At 40.6% G+C, this 16,729-nt stretch overlaps 1 protein-coding gene across 1 annotated transcript; it reads right to left on the bottom strand.

The window, feature by feature from the left end:
- Positions 1-418: 418 nt before the first annotated feature.
- Positions 419-16,022, bottom strand: TCP11L2 (t-complex 11 like 2). The gene is given in 11 exon segments (XM_027661794.1): positions 419-3,029; positions 3,581-3,753; positions 4,461-4,642; positions 6,022-6,209; positions 7,201-7,337; positions 8,180-8,400; positions 9,085-9,205; positions 9,421-9,556; positions 10,828-10,997; positions 15,692-15,764; positions 15,767-16,022. Coding segments are annotated over 11 exon segments (1,695 nt in total). The 5' UTR covers positions 15,816-16,022; the 3' UTR covers positions 419-2,784.
- Positions 16,023-16,729: the final 707 nt, after the last annotated feature.

The following is a 16,729-nucleotide window of genomic DNA, read 5'->3' as shown; positions in this document are numbered from 1 at the left end:
CACTCTGTGCATCTCAGACATAAAGGCACAGGTTAAACATAAAGCATGGCAATATTTGAGACCAATTCTATTTGGTTTCCTGCCTAAAGTGCACAGTCTGGAAAATTTGTTTAGTACGTGGCAAGTCTTCTGTCAGGCACAGGGAAAGCTTCTCACAGAAGCCACCCCTGTAGCACAACCCCTCCAACTTTGCCATGCAAACCAAATACATTCTTCTTCCAATTAGTCAGATTTAAGCAAGCAGCTGTTTTGAATGTTATTTGTGCAGCTGGATTAAAGTCACTCCTCTACCTCTGAGCCGCTCCCGAGAAGCTACAGAAAAAGGGTCACAACATATTATTAGTGCAGTCATTTACCTTTGACATTTAACAATCCACAGCATTTAAGAAAGTTTATATAAATAACTTCTCACCACTGATGGTATCACAAACAAAATTTAATGCATCCAAACCCTCAAATATTTGGTTTTTTTAATAAAGAAAGCTGCTACAGAATGGTATCTTGTTTCACAAGAACAACTTCAGAGCAGAAGCAAGTGCATTTCAGCCACAGCAGCGGAAACAGCATGCAACATATGACACTAAACAGATGCAATGTCCATGTTTGAAACATTAAAAAACAATAAACAATCACTTGAAACATAGGCCATGCTATAAAATGCCCTTTGCAAGTCATCTTAATCACCAAAACCCACAGATGAACCCTACTTTTTGAGTATTTACTGGTAAAAACTAGTACGACAGCTTTCCCAGTTCCTTAAAGATCTATAGTTTGATATTAATTTGTACAATACAATATATATGAAGTATTATGATAAAAAGTTCATAATCACGTTAGCAATCATCTTCAAATGTTACAAAATCCGCTTTTGACTAAGCTCAGAATCATTTAGGTATTTCTCAAGATGTAGCAAATCGCTAAGATTTAATTCCTCCTAACTGCTTTTGAAATGCATTTTTCTCTTGGTGATCGTGAATTGCATATCAAAATTCCATATTCACGTGAGCAAGCCTGACTTAACTAGTGGCACAATTATTATATTCTAAGAGTTCCTTTCTCTCAGGTTTTCCAGGAGACAGTTCCCTTTAAAATATGTATTCATCTTTATTTTGTGCAATGTTTTTACAAGGGTTAGAACAGAAGTGCACTAGTGAAATTTTTCTAAAAAGGCATTTTGAAGAAAGTTTTCCATATCATGTACATGTGACCAACGTCCTTGGACACTGAGAAACAACTGACTAGAATTAATTTCCCTTACTATAAAGGGTACAGAATCCTGTAAAAACAGACTACAAAACCACAGTGCTAATAATGCCCAGTTTTTTTTTAGACCTCTATGATAGACATAGTAATGTACACATACAATTTGTGTGACACATTAAGCTTTTACAGGTTATTTTTTCGTCTCTTCATAAAAAATAGATTGTAATATAAAATATTAAAAACAAGCTATAACCTGTACCACATTGAGGTTTTTTATATACGACATCTTAAAATGACTATTATATGGTAATATATTAAAATATCATTTTCAAGTAAATTATTCAATTTTATAGACAAGAACATGTCTATATTATGTATTCCAGCAGTGTCTAATCCCAGTAATCTGAAATATGCAAAATAAAGCCTGTGTAAACTTGGAGAAGTTCACTTCCACATTTCTCAATTTCAAGCCTATTAATTTTCTGTATGCAAGATTCCCAATGCCTTAAATGGGAACTAAGTATTGGGGCCTATTCCAAAGGAATTTGAAGAAAACAGCAGCATTTCTCAGAGACTCCATAAAAGTGAATCTAATCACATTTTCAAGAATGACTATTTATTTGGGTTCTTCCTTTCAGACCTAAGAATCTGTTGCGAAAGACTAATATTCTGTTGGATGAGGGCATAAAAGGGAGAGGTGTTCTGTGGTACATTGTAAGGTCAGCCTTAAGTGCTTCTGGGAATAAAGGTCAGAAAGACCTAACTTAAAAATACTTAATACCCATCCATTAAGATCAAAGATCAGTACATACACATATTAAAGATCTGTATGACCTCCACTGAATAAACAAAATGCTTATAAACATTATATACAGAAATTTACTTCACCCCCCCAACATCATGTTTCTTATGTGTTTATCATTAACCTCAATACAGTTGAGAAGTTCTCAATGATTCCTGCTTGAAGTGGTGAATGCTGCTTCTGTAACTGCTATACTGCAAACAGCTTATAACACTGGCATTCCTTAATGTAACAGAGGCAAAGTTCTGGTTCCAGTAACTGCAGGAGTACCCAAACTTGGCCTAGTATGAACCTGGGTTTGGTTGAAGCAGTTATGCTATACTTTCTTCTTCGAAGTATTTTCAGAAACATAATTGTTGTCTTTGATGTTACTCTACAAAAATACAATGTAAGCACAGTACATTTTATCTACAGTTGTTTTGTCATTGCATAATATGCACTGCTATATGTAAATATATTTGAGTTGAAAAATAACTTTGTTTTATTGGTGGCAAAACAGTAAGTACTTTGCCAGCTCTTTCCCACTGCAAATCCTAATAAATGTTTGCCATGAAAATTAATAAATCGCTGGTTATTACAAGTGACAATCCATTAAACAAACTTTTTTCTCTTAAAATATATATATATGAGCTTGAAATTAATTTTTGTTACAGTGAATCTCAGAAACTATCTGTATACACTTTACAAGACCTTTTTCATCAACAGTCACCGGCGTAGGCTGTTCTTAGAGATCTGACTTCCCTACTCTGTCTTGGAAAATAAAAAAAGGGGTACATTTTTTAATTGCCAGCTGTTTCTGCTGCTGCTTTCTCTATTGGTGCCTCAGGAAAAAGTAGTTTTCTAAGTATGTTTGCATAGAATGGTCCATACACTTTTTTATTGAAGTTTACAATGCTTGCATACTGAGATCCAACAAACTCCATCTCTGTCTGAATTACAGAAAGGCCTCCTGGCATAGTAGGCATACACTTCTGGACACTTGGAAGAGCAAGCAAGCTTCTCAAGAAGAGCTGGATTCGTTTGTCTGAAATGGAATAGAAAGTATGCTCAGAACAAATGTAAATGCAAGATGAAGCCATAGTTGCTTTGTAAGCACATCAACACAGCAAAAAAAAAAATCCAACAATGTAAGCAATAACTCTTTCCCAAGACTATGTTGGCATGGGAAACAATAATGAAAGCTTCTTAAATTTGGCTACTACAAGATGGACACAGCATAAATCTACTGCAACAAGTTACATTAAACCTAGTGGGTTTTTTTCCTTTGAGTCTATTCTATATTAGGTAAACCCAGAACGGACAGAAACGATACTGAATAGCATTCATTTTCCCAAATTCTTCTCCAAAATACCAGGCTGTCTAGGCTTGTCTGTACAAGCATTTTTAGAATTATTTCTAGCTGCAACTAGAAATGCTCTGCAGCACACCAAGAACAGCATCTATAGGTGAACAACATTTCCTTAGTCTTAGTTGAGCCAGTATTTTAATGCAGTAAGAAAGTGCTTTTAAAAGATAGACAGCTGATTAAGCTTGCTAGGAGTAAGTTAACACACAGTTATGTAGTATCTTACTAACCAATCAAGGAACAGACAGGATTATTCTTCTCAACAATATGAGCGATTTGACCCATTAAATTACTCTGCATTTCCTCACTAAGAGTGGGAAGACCTCTTTCATTTAGAGACTTGTTCACTTTGCTGCAAATCTGGACACCAATAGCATTCAGAGCCTCCTTCAAATCAAAAGATCTGGAAGAAACAGAAAAGCATTAACTTCTGCAGTTTCTGTGGCATAGCTTGTAAGGTGACCTCAATTGTCTCCTTTCCATTTTATTTTCAACTTGCTCTCTGCAATGAGAGAATTTTGAGAAGTTATCTTTTACTGTTGCAGATTTATGTACATCTACAGATACAGGAAAATCTCTATGTGGAAAATAAAATAAGGACCCAATTGTGATTCAAATGGTGGGGAAAAATAATACCAAATGTGCAAGCAGTGGCACCAGTTCACCTTGCCCTTGTGCCTGTGTGTTTTTCTGGGCCACGTGCATAGCATTTAATGAAAAAAAGCAGAGTGGAAAACTATTTTATAACATCAGACTTGCTTGTAGTGCAAGCAGCAGCAGAAACAGGCAACCAGGTAACTTGAACTATCTACAAGTTTGAAGCAATTGGCAAGACAATTTAGTGAATGTATTGCCACAGTCTCTCCAATATTAGGAGTGTTGAATTAACTTTATTACTAGGCTCCAAATTCTGTACACCAACATCAAGATTAAGATTATTAAAATCTAACTTTGAAAACATGTGTCTAACATACAGTGGACTTATATTATAAAGGGAATACATAAATTATTAAAATTTGGTAACTTTCTACTAATAACAAGCTATGACATCAGAATTGTTTCCAACTATTTCCTGTTAAAAAAATAAGAGTGATAAAAACAAGGCCTTACTTCTTGTTCATGCCTTCAAGAAGAGGAACAGAGATCCTTTTCAGTTGGTCTGCAAAATCAGGCACATCTACAATTGCTGCACCCACCATATTGTTTGTTATGAGAGAAATACAGGCTATGATTTTTAATTGATTGAGCTTTTCTCTCAACTCCTGAAGACGAACTTCATCTGTTATTAGAGTCTGGAATTGAAACAATAATACTCATTTAGGAACAACGAGGGAGAGAGACAGGAAAAGGACAGATCTAGGATGTAGTCATGAAGCATTACTCTTTTTAATCACAGATATGCAAAGCCAGAAGAGACAGCAGGTGAGATACCCTAAATATGTAGTATAGTATGAAGTGGCATTATATACAATACCAGAAGTAACCCTGTGGTGGGAAGAAAAGTAATGCCTTCAGTGCAGAGCAAACTGAGGCCATTGCATCTCATTCCTCACCACTGCTGATAAGCCTGCAACCAGCAATTCAGCCCATGATGTGGACTGCTCAGAGGATCCAGAAGACATTGCAGTGACCAGGGTTACAAACAGAACAGTCTTCTGGACTTCTGTCCTTTGAAAAATGCCAGGATTTGTAACTGGCAGATAATGATGAACAACTGTGCTTGACAACCAGAGCAGGTTCTGCAAATGATATTATAACCTGCTACAGGCAAAAAGCCAGTTAATCATACCAAGAACATAAGTAATTCCCACAGCGAGATGTGGCTGCAGTGACTTATTTTAGGTTAAAAAAAGTTCATCCTAATCATATCCCTCCACTGAGCAGCAAGGACATTAACATCCAACTGTAGCTGGTAGCAATTTCATAGTCTGGCAAATTAGATCCACCAGAGGACACCTGTGTGCATCTCTTATTCAAAACTGTTCACAGAAAGGTAAGAATAAGGTGGCTTCCCTTCTAACCATGGACTGAGAGCATCAAGAGCATCCCCAAGTATTTAGTAAATTCTCTGCCAAGCCATCCTAAGTGTAGCTAAAGCCCTCCCTGCAAATGCAAATTTTAGCCCTGACTGATGGCAAATTTCACACTGGCTTTATGGAAAGTTATGGAAAGTTGCAGAGGTCAGTAATCAGGACTTGAAGGGAAAAACTGAACACTGGTTCTTGAAACACGTGCTGAGAAAGGATGAATATCTGCTTTAGAGGGCTTCAAGTTTTTCCTTATTCTGTTCTAAAGAGCAATCCCACAAATTCCTGCTGCTGGTAGGAAAACAGGATGCTACAGTCAGTTCTTTTGAAGATACAGAGAGCCAAGTACCATGACTATAAGGCCCGGCCTTTGACCACAGCCAAGACTGCTCTAAGGTTGGAGCTAGTGAGCTATGATTGGAGAGAGGGAAAACGACCTTTACCTTGTTCTTTTCTAGTTGTTAACTTGCCTGTCTCAAATTTCAGAAACTGAACTAGCATATAATCTCCAAATTTCAAATTTACTGTGCAGAAATTTAAGGAGTGCAAGAGAACATCCACTTATTGTCACTCAATAGTGGGATTATTATTTACACCAATTATTTCGTATACCTGGCAATTTGTAGACACCAAAATACACTTACCTCTGGAATTGTTTTGCAATAATCCCATTGTAACAGTTTCAAGTAGCCATTGTTTAGCACCAGTGTAGGACTAATAATTGGTTTTGAACTACTGTCAGCACCAGGGGACGATGAAGACTCATCAGAAATAGATGACAATTCATCTTCTATGGATTCCTTTATCCATTCTGTTGTGAGATTCAGGGCACCTAAGCATTGCAAATAGCACAGATTTACTGCATGCCTTCATCAAAATAAGCACTACCTTGAGAAAAAAAGAGAGTTGTACACATTAGAGAACTGAACTTCTGAAGACTCAAATATAGTCGACAGCTGAGTCAATTCCTTCCCTCACTTTTTTCCACTGATCATGTTCCACTGGTCACCTGAATACTCCAGCTAGTTTGTAGAAACCCAGCAATAAATTATTAGATTTCAAACAAGATTTTTAGGTAGAAAAAGTATCAAAGTTTGAGGTCCCAAATCATTGTTTTTCAGAAGCCACTTAAGTTGGGACATAGGACAGAAAAGTAGAGGTGAAAGGAAATAGAACCCTTTAAAGCATTTAATTTGCTAATAGAGTTTTTCCTCAGGCTGTGTATACAAACACTGCAGGCCCCGTCAGTGGCTCAGCGCATTTTAGAAGCCCCTGCTCCAGATTTTAGCAAGCTTACTTATTCTTCTTGGAAGATGTATTTCTGAACACTATTTAACCATATGACACAAAACCTACAATAGTGGATCAAGTTGACTTTGCATCATCCAAGAAGTTTTGTTCAGAGCCAGCCTTTTGTTTATTAAAAAACGATCTTACCCCATCCAATTTTCAGACACGCTAACTGGTTTTGCATGTTTACTTCAGACTAACAACAGAATTGCTGCACATGAAAGAGAGAAAAGTGTCATCCTTATGTAGGGCTTCTGCATCCAGACAGCAAGAGTCACTGTTTTTCAGATACCAACCAGTCTAGCAAATATAAGTTTGTCTGAAAATACCCCAGACTACAGAAAAATAAACGTTATAGCAAGTTAAGCAATCACCCAGTGGTAGCTTGCTTGTCAAAAAATTTTTGCATTAGTTTGAGACAAGAAATTGAAGTTTTCCTCTCAGTTAACTGCAACTTATAGATTTCCACAGTATGTCTTTAAATGGTCCTCTTTTTAGAGAAAAGTTTGAATTAAATATAGCACGATACATACTTGGTGTTTCTTCAAGAATTTCCTGGAATTTTGTTCTTTCGTAGTCCACCAAATTATGCCAGAGGTATGGCCTAAGGCTTTTAATTGTGTAGTTTGCCATATCCACTTTCATCAGATCCAAAACATGGAATATTTGTCTGAAAGGAAGAATTTAAAATCTCAGAGTTTAATTTAGTCTATTGATTTTAACCAGCACATGTGAAGTATATGTACGTTGGCACTTTAACTTCTGAGAGAAGTAAACTCCTTCATTGGTATTTCAGAGTAACAGATGTTACCTATCATCTGGAATACATGAAGGAGCAGTGTATATAGGGATTGGTCTAAGTTACAGAGACAGGACAAATGTAGCTAAAACCCTGTAACTGTAAGAGAAAGGTTTTCAGAAACTACATCAATTCCAGTCCAAACAAAGATATTTTAACCCTTTAGTCACCCTGATTGCACCAAGATAAATAATCCTTCTGAACCAGTTGCCCTGGTCCTTACACATCCACAGAAGAACAACCAGCATTTACTCTTAATATTTCCGTGTACCTAAGGAGCAGTAAAGTGGCTTATGCCCTTTTATGCAAATGTTTTACTCAAATTCAAGTAATAAGATCTTAACTAAAGAGCTTTTAATCTGAAGTTTGGCCTGCCAGAGAAAGAATGCAACAACCACTTCAAGAAGGAACAGTACAAATGTGCTGCTTTCATTTTGTAAGGATGAACAAGACAGAAAAAAACAGTTTCTGAAACACAGATTATTGCAAGAGTTGTTAGCTTAGATATTCAAAGCTGACTAATCTCATAGAGGTATCCTACCCATTTCATTACAAAGTAAGATACATAATCTGGCCAGGGTGTCAGAACAGGTGTTATGTAAACTGATACAATTTAAAACTTAAGGCTTTACCCCCCATTTCCACTGCCCAGAACTTTTTCAGGAAGGAGGTTTTTCCTCTAAAAAGCCCTCAAACCTCATCCCAATACCAACCTCAGTAATTCTACGATATTGTCAGTTGCTTTTAACTGTTTTATATCGTTGTCTCTTACTGGAGCACACAACTTTCCCATAGTGTTGATGATATAGTTGGCTAGCCCAGGAATATCAACAGCATTATGTTCTGCCTGCTGTCTTATAAGATCCGTATCCAGAACTTCACAAATTTGATTGTGAATCCTATTTGCTCCAGGAGTCAGGAAGGAAAGAAGAATCTAAATTAGAGGGGGGGGGGGAAAAGGAAAAGCTTATTAATAAAAACCAAATCACTTAGTAAACACACAAAAGCGAGATTTTAATACTAATGTCAAGTATATGTAGACTATAGCCACACATTTTAAGACTGAACATTATCTAAGGTAGCAGGGGTAAAAGGACTGTTACACAGTACAGTTCTCCAAAAATGCTCAAAGTCAGTAAAACAGAAAGCAAATGCACAACTAGACTCCTTTAAAAGCTGAGAGGCTGCCTGTAAAACAAACATTTACTAAGTTAAAACTCTGGAAGATTTAGCATTGTGCCAGGATTGAAGGTTTGTATGCTCACCTGTGTGATAATCAAACAATGAAGTCTAAGCAGGCAGGTGCAGTCACGTTTATACTTCTGTTCATGCCCTAAGCTCACAGTATGTTTCTGGAAATAGGCTAGCAGAGGTGTGAAGCTTTGTGGAAAGAGGTAATTTTTAACTCCTCATCATGCAGTGAAAGCTGAGTGAACACGCCACTGTGTGTTTGTGGACATATTCCTGGTTAATATAAATACACTATCAAATGCAAGCCATGGCTTATCTTAAAAGGAAAAACTTGAAGGTGTTGGCTTGACTAAGTTAAGCAGACCCTTCAGTGAACTAAGAGATCTCAGACTTAAGCTGACAAAACAATATGGAGAAGGAGGATTACCTCCTTAATTTCCTCAAAGAGCTTGATAGCATGTTCATATTCTGGAGGATCTTCATTCAGTTCCGATTCCAAATGATCCCAAAATGCCTTGTGTACAATTTGTTTCACCGTGCCTGCAAAGCTGTGGAGTAAGGCAATTAGATACAGAAAAGATTCCCAATTAGCTTTCATCCTTGGTAACTATTTTAGATGCTTCACTTGTTGGGAAACACCTCACCAGATATTATGCCCTGCAACCACATCTTTCTTGGGCTGTGGATCACAGCTCCCAAAACATGCTCCCTTCATTTCTCTTCCCAATACCAGTGCTGCTTTTTGCAAAATTCAGGTTCCTACCTGTTTTGTGGGAAGTCTTCATGTTTTATGCAAAAATTTGCATTTACAGCAATTTCATGAGCTAGAGTCCAGTTTGACAAATTTCTTGTAGCTGCCATCAGTTCATCAAATGTAATAACCTTGGGAGGGCTTGCTGCTGGAATAAACAAGATCAATTCAAGCCAAGTATCTGTAGTTGATAAGTGCAATTGAAAAATACTGAAACGCAGAAATTTTACTGCTTGCTAATTGAAATCTAGGACTCTAGAAGACACAACCTAAGATTACCAGGTCTTTATATCTTCTTAGAACACTAATTCAGGAAACTCCCAGCTTATCAGGGGTGTGTGTAGGGGTAACACCACAAAAACCTCAAAACATTTTGTGAAGCAATTTCGTATTTACACATTTGAACTAAGGTATCTTTATTTCCCCTTTAAAACAGGATCTTGCATTCCGAAAATTTCCTACTAACTGTTGTGTAAAATCTACCAGATCAAAAGTATGGTCGATAACAGATATCAGATGTCCATTATAATTCTCAGCACATAATGGCTATATTGTGGTTTTATTGCGCCTGTTGAGAAGGTTCTGAAGTTACTGACTTGAGAACCCCTCACTTATGATCAGCAGATCTTTCACCTTCTGTTGAACCTAAGTTACACTCATTTTTTACAAACAAGCAGTAACAACAAAACAAACACTACATTGGAAAGCAAGGGAAAATTCCCAAAGTTTCTAAAGCCCAAAATTCTATCACTTAACTTTAGTATTTGGAAGACTGGTAACAAAGAGCCAGCTGCCAACTGCAGCTCCACTAACAAGACTTGTTTTAATGTAAGATTCACTTACACAGATGTAAAAAGTTTGCATGGTCTGAGAATGCTTACAGACACAAACATGAACCACATCTTAACCAAGGTTTTATTTATCATTACTCAAATTATCTTCTTTGTGCAAATGTACGTTTTCCATTTGATTCTAATATTTATGAAAGAAAAATGTGAATTAGAGATTAATTCATATAACTTGATATAGTATTACAAATCTGTAAGTTACAGAATTAATTTTTAAGCACAGGGATCAAACAGAGGAAACCCACCCTTTGCACAAAGCAATATCTGTTTGAGTGGGAGACTGCTATCAAAGCCAAGGTTAGCTCAAGAATAGGATGTTCATGGTGGCACACTTTTCTTACACTTTCTGAAGGGTAGGAGTGCCCAGGGAGACCCCCATGGATACTGCTGCTGGTGGTGTTCCACACACAAGGAGATGCACTGCTTCACAGCAGAGAGAAAGCCGTGCCTTTCTCTTAATACTCTTAAACAGATTCAGAATCCCAGGTTCTACCCATGACAGCAAAGAGAAACAAGATAAGTTAGCCTTATTGGTCTATGCACAGTGCAGCTAAGGTTGAAATAGGCTTACACGCTGGGGAACTGGGTTTGCTGGAAGAATCACTGTTAAAGCTCTGCCTTGAATATTCCGAGTCGCTAGAAGCTGCTGTGCTTTCTGAGAGGCGTGAAGAGTCTGAATCACTGTTCTGGTCATCATTGAGAGGCATTCTGATTCCCTTTAGCTGCAACAGTAAACGAGACCTGGAAAGACAAATACAATTCCCATAAAACCAGCACTTAATTTTTTTGTTTGTTTTTCAAAACAGTCAGATGCTCATCACTATATTGTGAATAATGTTACAGAAAGGATCTGTTTTGACATGCATAGTCCTACAGCTATCAGCAAACTGTACCTGTTCTGTAAGAAAGTTTTGTACCTTCAGCTGTTTCATACCTTAATGATTATGTTAGAGATAGTCTGTAAATTGGTTATATTTAAAAAAATTAAAGACTACCCACAGTAACCCCTGAAGCTGCTTGTTACAAGAATTTTCTAAGTTTTCAATGTCCATAAAGGCATCTCATGATGTTACCATCCCCCATCTGACTTCACCAAGTGATGTTTAGCAATGAGCTTCCTTCCACAGACAGCACCGAGTGTAACATTTGTGAAGCAAACACAGAAGTTGCAGGGGGAGAATTTGCAAGTAATTTAGAATACTGCATTTCTGACGGGGTGTAGCTGAAGGTCTGGTCTGCTGCTTTAGGTGGGTCTGTGCTCAGAATCAGATCAACAATGGCATAGACCCAAAAAGCTCTCCTCCTAGGGGTGAGGGTGGATAAGTTTTCTGTTTTCAGTCAAATGGCAACTCTGAGCCTCTAACGTTATATTTAGCATAGACAACCACCACTGAAGTGTAACACTTCATAGTGCTTCTGTCTATGTAAAGAAACTGCCTTCCAGGCATATAATCTGCAATAGCAGAAAATTTGGACAGTTGCACAGTGTCATACAGATGATTAACAGCTGTATGACAGGAAGTGAAAAATATGTTCATTATATTATTAAAATGAGAAGCTGGAAGTCATATGTAATTACTACCAAAGGAATTTGGCCCAGATACCAAAAGTAGCAGTCCATCTCTAATTATGGCCAGGAAGCATTCTGTAGTAAACTTTATGAAGAGACATAGCCGACAATGGCTTCCACCAGCAAATTTAACTAATATAATTTCATTTATGATTAAACTGCATCAACTCCAGTAGCAGAGAATACTGCACTCTGCATCTGCTGAACTTGGAAAAAGTCACTTTTGGCCATAAAAGGATGATCTTTGTGTGTACTTATGTGAGTCAACATATTGTGGGGTCCTGGGATAGACAAAAGGTAGTAAGAATGAAGATCTCTTTATGCTGGCACCTAGTTACAGCTTAGAGCATTTGACTTCTTGGGTACCAGCTCATCCTGAACAGGCCTTTGTAACTTGACAAGCTATTACAGTGATGAGCACTTCCCTGTTAATTGAGATGATTAACAATTCTTAACTGCATGTTTACTCTTCCTACTCTCCCAAGAGGAAAGAGGATGCACTTGAGCCCCTTATTTATGTCATACTTCTTGCTGTTTCTTTGTGAAAAGAACTGATCCTGTTAGCAAGAATACAGCTAATAGTTTATTACCCTGCTGGAGAAGCCAGTAGGATACAGAGGACAGACTAGGACACAGAGGTCATGCATTCAAGACTTGAAGCATTACCTGTGATCCTTAACATCATAACTCTTATTAGAACAGCAATTCTGTAATTTCTACCAAGCAACTGAAAAGAAGCAGATATTTAAAACAGGACTGAGCTGCAAGGGAACCTAAAAAACCCAGGAGGCTGAGATATTTTGGCTTGTGAATTGTATTATGGTACAATTAGAAATGAGTCATCACTAGTTAATGCTACAGAAGAGAGACTATTTCTTCAATTAAAATGTGTGTTACAGGTCTCAAAGTCAGTGCTGACCAGAGACTAGTTGTGACAAGTAACTCATCTGTCGAACACACTCCAGGTTCTTGATGTGGAATCACTCAGTAACCCCACAGAACCTGCAAAGTTCACTCTAACCTCCCACTGTTTTTTTCTGGATCATTATGAGAACACAATATTTCCAGGCTTCAATCATGTATAACACCCCTTTATTTACACATAAATAACTAACCTCCAAAAGGTTAATGTTGCATGTGGTCCATCGAAAGATTTGATTAACGTTGGTAGCAGTGAAGTGGCACAAAGAGTCTTGTAAATCACTCGCCTAGTATGAGCACTTCAAGAGGAGTCTACTGCTTCAGTCCCGGTGTTAAGTACATGGAAAAAGTTAAATGACCATTAAACCCCCCGAATTCTCACACAATTTATACATCATCATTCCATAAACTTCCTAAAAACTGGAATAACGCTAACAAATATTCAGATTTACAAGGTGCTCCTAAGAGAAGTACTAAACCAGCCATGAAGGCAAGTCAGCATTGCCATCTTCCACTCAAATCTTGATTCCCAAGAAGGGCAAATGGTTAAGGTAGAAATTAGAAGTCTACATACATTAAGCCCTTACACATTAGTCCCAGAAAAGGATTTTTTTTGGCAATGAATACTTGCATTTCAAAGAGGCCCAAGACATATCTTGATGTACAGGACCATAGCTGCATATGTATAAGTATATACGTGTATATATATGTATATACATATACAATACACACACACATACAGATAGCAGAGCTGACAGAATTCAGAAGGATTAACTTAAATAAGAAGTTTCAACACTGCAATAGGGGATGACACACAAAAATTATTGCAATCTTTTGCCACAGTAAATACATTTCCTAGGAGGATGCCTCAAACACAGTGGGAAGGAAGAATGGGTGTATGCTGCAAATTCAGAACATTATTGCTAAATTCTAAGCTTAAAAGATAAACACACCAAACTAAACATACATGAATATACAAGCAGAATCTGGACGTGCCAACTGCAGGTTTTTTTCTATATGCTGCCTAACAGCTAAAGCACTTAGGTAAAATAGAGCTGTTGAGCATATCAAAGGCAAGTACAAACCAAAAAAGGCATTTCTAATTAGTTACAACAACAGACAACTGAGTCAGTCCTTTCTTTATAGCATACACTGGAAGAGTTGATTTTGCTTACACTTTTGTAGACAGTATAGAGCTTCTCATTAATTAGTAATGGCCAACTTCATAAGTAATTTTAAGTTTAAAATAGTAAAATGGCCATGTAAAATATTTCAGAAAGCTCTTTAGCCTTTTAATATCTCTTTGTAACTCATCATCTTGAATAGACAATACTTTTTTTTTTTTAGTTGTTCATTAGGTATTACATATTAGGCTGTTGTTTTAATGCAAAGCTTAATATCCTACCTCTGTTTTCAACCTGCTTTACTCTTCTGCATTAAAAGCTACTGATGTTTACATTCTTATTAGGTTGGGTGGTATCTTCATAGAGGCCTTCGTTACTATATTGCAGGTTTTTTAATGATAAACTCTAAATGGGAGACCAAGCTACAAGTATCTTCTAAATGTACCAACACCAAGATTCTAGTTAACAATGAAGAACTAAATTCTCATGTTTCTGCTGCTGTTTAGACAGTTGTGAATTATTCTTTTACTAAAAATACAATGAATACAAAATTGTAGATGCTTGAAGGCATCCTGCTCTCATATGGTCACCACTTCACCCAACTGATCACTTAGAACCAATCAAGACTGCAAAATCAGATTAGTTTTAGAGGACATACATTTTTTATTCCTGAAGAATTGCATTTGAAGTTACTTTATGAAGCACCTGGGGGGGGGGGGGGGGGAAAGACTGTTCGGAACAGTTTGGGTTTTTTCCTGCAGATGCCATCTTCAAGAAAAGGTTTTCCACAGCCCTGCTTTGTTCAAAGAAAGTGTGAATGTACGCAGGGACTTACGAGTGCACAGTCTAGTTTTACCACTATAAAGGTCTTAACTTTGTTTATCCTGCTGGGCTCACATTCTTACTGTCTTCAAGCTGGCACCGACTGAATCTCATCTGGGCTCGAGTTTCCCTTTCACTGACTCCACCTTTGCCAGCACTTGCGGCACAGGAGCAGAAAAGAGCCTTTGTTAAGAGTTACTTGCTTGTTTTTCCACAGCTTACAGCCGGCGTTTCTCCCCTCTAGCTTTTTAGTTCCGCAGCCCTTCCCTCTGAACAGCGACTTCTCTTCAGGAAGGCTTAAAAACTGTCGGTAGGAGCGGGATGAGTTCGTGTCCCCGAGCCCTGCCCGCGGTCCCGAGAGCAGCCCGTGTCTGCCCTGCCCGCTCCGCTCCCTGTGCGGGACGGGGGGAGCAGCACCGAGGGCAGCCGGCGGCTCCTCCTCTTCCTCCATCTGTTTCACTGCCTGTCTCCTCCCCCGGCCCCATGTTTTTAATAGTTACCAGAGGCAGGAGTTTGGCACTCCTCGACCAAAACAAACAACGTTTCCAAGGGCAGGCCCGGGGGGGGGAGGGCAGAAGCGGAGAGCGAGAACTCTCTGTCAGCCCCAGCGAAGGAGAGCCCGGCCGCCCGCCCCTCAGTGTCCCGGTGAGATGCCGGGGGCCCTTGGACCGGGGTTGCAGGGGGGGAACCCCGCGGATGTGCCCTGTGCCGGCTGGCACCAGCGGACGGCGATATCCCATGAGAAACGGGACAAAAGGAGCACTACCGACCCAGGGCAGGGACTGCGGGACCCACCTGCTGCAGCGGGTGCCCTACAGGGGCAGCAGAGCGAGTGGCCAGCCCGCCGCCCCCCAGTCACCCGCACCGCACAGGTGGGCGGCAGCCCCCGGGCCAGCCCTGACCCGGGCTCACCCCGCGGCTCAGCGCCCGTGAGTGCCCGGACACCCCACCGCGTGGCACGGCCGCCGGCCGGCGCAGCCCTGCCCTGCCCTGCTCACCCCGGTCGGTCACTGCCCGCCGTCCCTCCTGCCGTCCTGCGCGGCGCTCGCCGGGGCCCCGAACAGCCCCCCCGGGTTTAAAGACCCAGCCCGGACTATTAGTGTCTTCCTCGGGCACGCCCATCGCTGCCAGCGGCGGGGGGGAGGCGCGCCACCTCTTCCTGCCTGCCAGCGGCGAGCTAGCCCGAGGGACGTAGGTCAACCTCCGCCTATCCCGGCAGGAACTATCCACGTCTCTTCGTTCTACCCAGGCCCGGGCACTAAGTATGGAGAAACATGAGGCGACACGAGAAGACGCTCCCGCGGACTCCCCCGCGCTGGCAATGGGCCGTGCCGGCGCACGGGGGGAGGCAGGGGAAGAGCTGGGTGGTGTTTACGGAAGGGCCCCGTCGGCCCGGGAGGGCCCCGCCCCTTCCCCGCGCCAGCCCCGCCCCCCGCGCCGCCTCAGGGACGGGGACAGCGGCAGAGTCGGGGGGTGCGGGGCACGGCGCCTGTGCTCGGCGGGTAACGGGGCAGCCTCAGGGCGACTGTGCCCATCTCTGTTCACTGCACTGCTGAGGAAGCGTTAAGTATGCTTTCCTGCCCTGGTCTCCGTGTCTCGATGGGGGAGTTGTGAGGTGCCCCCCCCCGCCATCTTGGCCCCCCACTGCCGCCCCCGCCCCCTCAGTTTCAGAGGAGCCACTCGGGACGAGTTTACTCACCCGCCTGGCTCATGGCTGCGATGTTGGAGGCCTGCTGAGCGCCCGCTGAGGAACGCAGCATGGGGCAGTGCAGCACTGTCATTATAAATGCTTTGCTCACTGCTGCACTGACCTCATGCACTGGGCAGCTTCACGTACCCACCGGGCCAGCAGTACCTGTCAGGGTCATCATCTCTTCCTGTCACAGGAGCTACGTGCCACCACTGCCTCACCCACCAGGAAGCACGGAGGGCAAAACACTGGAAGTCATCTCTGAGGCAAGAGCTCACTAACTCGAGCCTCGCTCATCCTGAAGACAGAGCTCCCCTTCCTGCAAATAACCTTTAGCATACGTAGT

The sequence above is a fragment of the Corapipo altera genome, unplaced genomic scaffold (assembly GCF_003945725.1).
Source record: "Corapipo altera isolate COAL_440 unplaced genomic scaffold, ASM394572v1 1, whole genome shotgun sequence".
Classification (NCBI taxonomy): Eukaryota; Metazoa; Chordata; class Aves; order Passeriformes; family Pipridae; genus Corapipo; species Corapipo altera.
This window is presented reverse-complemented; position numbering and strand designations above follow the sequence as displayed.